The sequence below is a fragment of the Arachis stenosperma genome, chromosome 1, assembly GCF_014773155.1.
Source record: "Arachis stenosperma cultivar V10309 chromosome 1, arast.V10309.gnm1.PFL2, whole genome shotgun sequence".
Classification (NCBI taxonomy): Eukaryota; Viridiplantae; Streptophyta; class Magnoliopsida; order Fabales; family Fabaceae; genus Arachis; species Arachis stenosperma.
In genome coordinates this window covers 47,589,445-47,591,808 of record NC_080377.1, presented here as the reverse complement: position 1 = coordinate 47,591,808, position 2,364 = coordinate 47,589,445, and the positions used below count along the sequence as shown (strand labels likewise).

Here is a 2,364-nt window from a genome sequence, read left to right as displayed (position 1 = left end):
TTAATGACCTCACGCATATGCACACGTGCGTACGCACGACCTACTATGCGTACGCACAGTTGCACAGAATTCCCATCGTGCGTACGCACGACACTTGGTGCGTACGCATCTTTGCACGAAGTCACCGTTGTGCGTACGCACCTTTGCAGCAGCTTCCAAACTTTATTTTCTTCATGATTTCTCCCTTTTGCATGCTTTTCTCTTCACTTCTTCCATCCTATACTTCCCTTGGAAACCTGAAATCACTCAACAAATACATCAAGGCACCAAATGGGATTAAAGTGAATTAATTTGAGCTATTTTAAGGCGTAAAAAGCATATTTTTATAATTAAGCATAATTTAGGAAGAAATCTTAAAAGCATGCTATTTAGATGAATAAATGTGGGTTTATGTGATGAAATCCACTCAAATCAAACCAAAATATATCGTAAAATATGGACTCATCAAATACCAAATAGTATTCCTGTAGCCTCAGAACCAATTCACCTATCTCAACATCAATAAGAGCTTTCCCAGTGACTAGGAATGGTCTTCCTAGAATGATAGAGTCAATTGCATCCTCTCCGATGTCAAGTACTACAAAATTTGCAGGGAGGAAAAGCTCTCCAACCTTGACCAAGATATTTTTCACTAGCTCATGTGCTTGCCTTAGAGACTTATCAGCCATCTGTAGTACTATCTTTGTAGGATGTGCCTCTTGAATTTGCAGCTTCCTCATTACAAACAAAGGCATTAGATTGATACTTGAGCCAATATCACAAAGAGCTTTGTCAAAAGTGATATTCTCAATAGTACAAGGGATTTGAAAGCTCCCAAGATCTGGCATCTTCTTTGGTAGCTTTCTCTGAATGAGTGCACTACAATCCTTGGTCAGGACCACTGTTTCATCTCCATTCAAGGCTTTCTTCTCAGAGAGCAAGTCTTTCATGAATGCTACATAGCAAGGGATTTTCTCCAAAATCTCAGCAAAAAGGATATTATTTTGTAGCTTTTTAAAGACTTCCAAGAACTGAGAATACTGCTCGTTCGTGGTCTCCTCTTGGAACTGTTGAAGGTGTGGTATTTCAGGCTCTTGTATAGGCGCCCTAGGTGGGGTGTGTAACAGTGTAGCTTCAACCTTTTATGGAGCTTCTTTCTCTTCTGACCCTTTAGCAAATCGCACCTCCTTAGGCATGGTTTCATTTATTCATTGCAAGGGCCTTACATTCTTCTCTTGGATTTACCTCTGTGTCACCAAGAAGAGTGTTAGGAGGTCTCTCAGGTATTCTCTTGCTCAACTGACCCACTTGTACTTCCAAATTTTGAATGAAAGCTCTAGTCTCCTGCATAAAGCTATGAGTACTCTTGGAAAGTTCTACAACTAAAGAGGCCAAGTCAGAATTGCCTTGAGACTGAGTGGACGTCTGTTGTGGCTAAGAAGCATGAAATCGGTAGTTGTTAAAATTATTGAACCCATTCTTATTAAAACCTCCCTGAGAGTTCTTGTTAAAATTTGGCTGGGGCCTCTGGAGTTGCTCTCTCCACCCAATGTTAGGGTTATTCCTCCATCCTTGATTGAATGTATTCGAATAAGGATTATTATTGGGATTTCTGGAGGAATTTTTCATATAATTAACTTGCTCAGGAGTGGTTTGAGCATAGTCATAGTTCTCCCCTTAGTTGAAGCCACCACTCATGTCATAAGAGGCATCTTAAGTATTAACAGCTGAGACTTACATTTTACTCAAGTGCTGAGAAATCATATTGATCTGCTGTGACATGATCTTGCTCTAAACTAGAATGGCATCCAGGGTGTCCACCTCCATAACTCCTTTCTTCATCAGATTCCTAGGATTTACAAGGTTCCTCTCAAAAGAGTAAAGGTATTGGTTGTTAGCAACTATCTCAATAAGCTCATTAGCCTCTTCAGGCGTCTTCTTCATGTGTAAAGAACCTCCTGCAGAATTTTCAAGAGACATTTTTGTCATCTATGAGAGGCCATCATAGAAAATTTGCAGCTTGGCCTAATCTGAAAACATATGTGGGAGACACTTCCTGATCATCTACTTGCATCTTTCACAGGCTTCATAGAGGGACTCACCATCTTTCTGCCTGAAAGTTTGAACATCTACCCTCAGCTTAGTAAGAGTTTGAGATGGGAAGAATTTGGTCAGAAATCCATTGACCACCTTGTCCTACGAGTCCAAGCTCTCCTTAGACTAAGTGTCCAACCATTACTTCACTCTATCCCTCACAGTAAATGGAAAGAGCATGAGCTTGTAGAGATCAAGGTTCACTCTACTAGTCTTCACTGTCACGAATCTACAAAAAATTAGAAATAAACAAATTCGGGTCTTCCTGCAGGAGTCCATGAAACTGACAGT

The 2,364-nt window shown here is 40.4% G+C and overlaps 1 protein-coding gene across 1 annotated transcript; it reads right to left on the bottom strand.

Moving 5' to 3' along the window:
• Positions 1-203: 203 nt before the first annotated feature.
• LOC130979371 (uncharacterized) lies at positions 204-929 on the bottom strand. Its single transcript, XM_057902802.1, has 2 exons — positions 453-929; positions 204-236 (listed from the first exon to the last, which is right to left on the bottom strand). The coding sequence occupies exons 1-2, from the start codon at positions 927-929 to the stop codon at positions 204-206; spliced, it is 510 nt and encodes a 169-aa protein (XP_057758785.1).
• Positions 930-2,364: the final 1,435 nt, after the last annotated feature.

Bases quoted from the DNA above. Each gene is read 5' to 3' on its own strand.
- LOC130979371 (XM_057902802.1), bottom strand. From the start codon at position 929: ATGAAAGACTTGCTCTCTGAGAAGAAAGCCTTGAATGGAGATGAAACA. The intron at 237-452 runs GTATTTGATGAG...GAGTGATTTCAG, and splicing joins GGCTACAGGAATACTATTTG to GTTTCCAAGGGAAGTATAGG.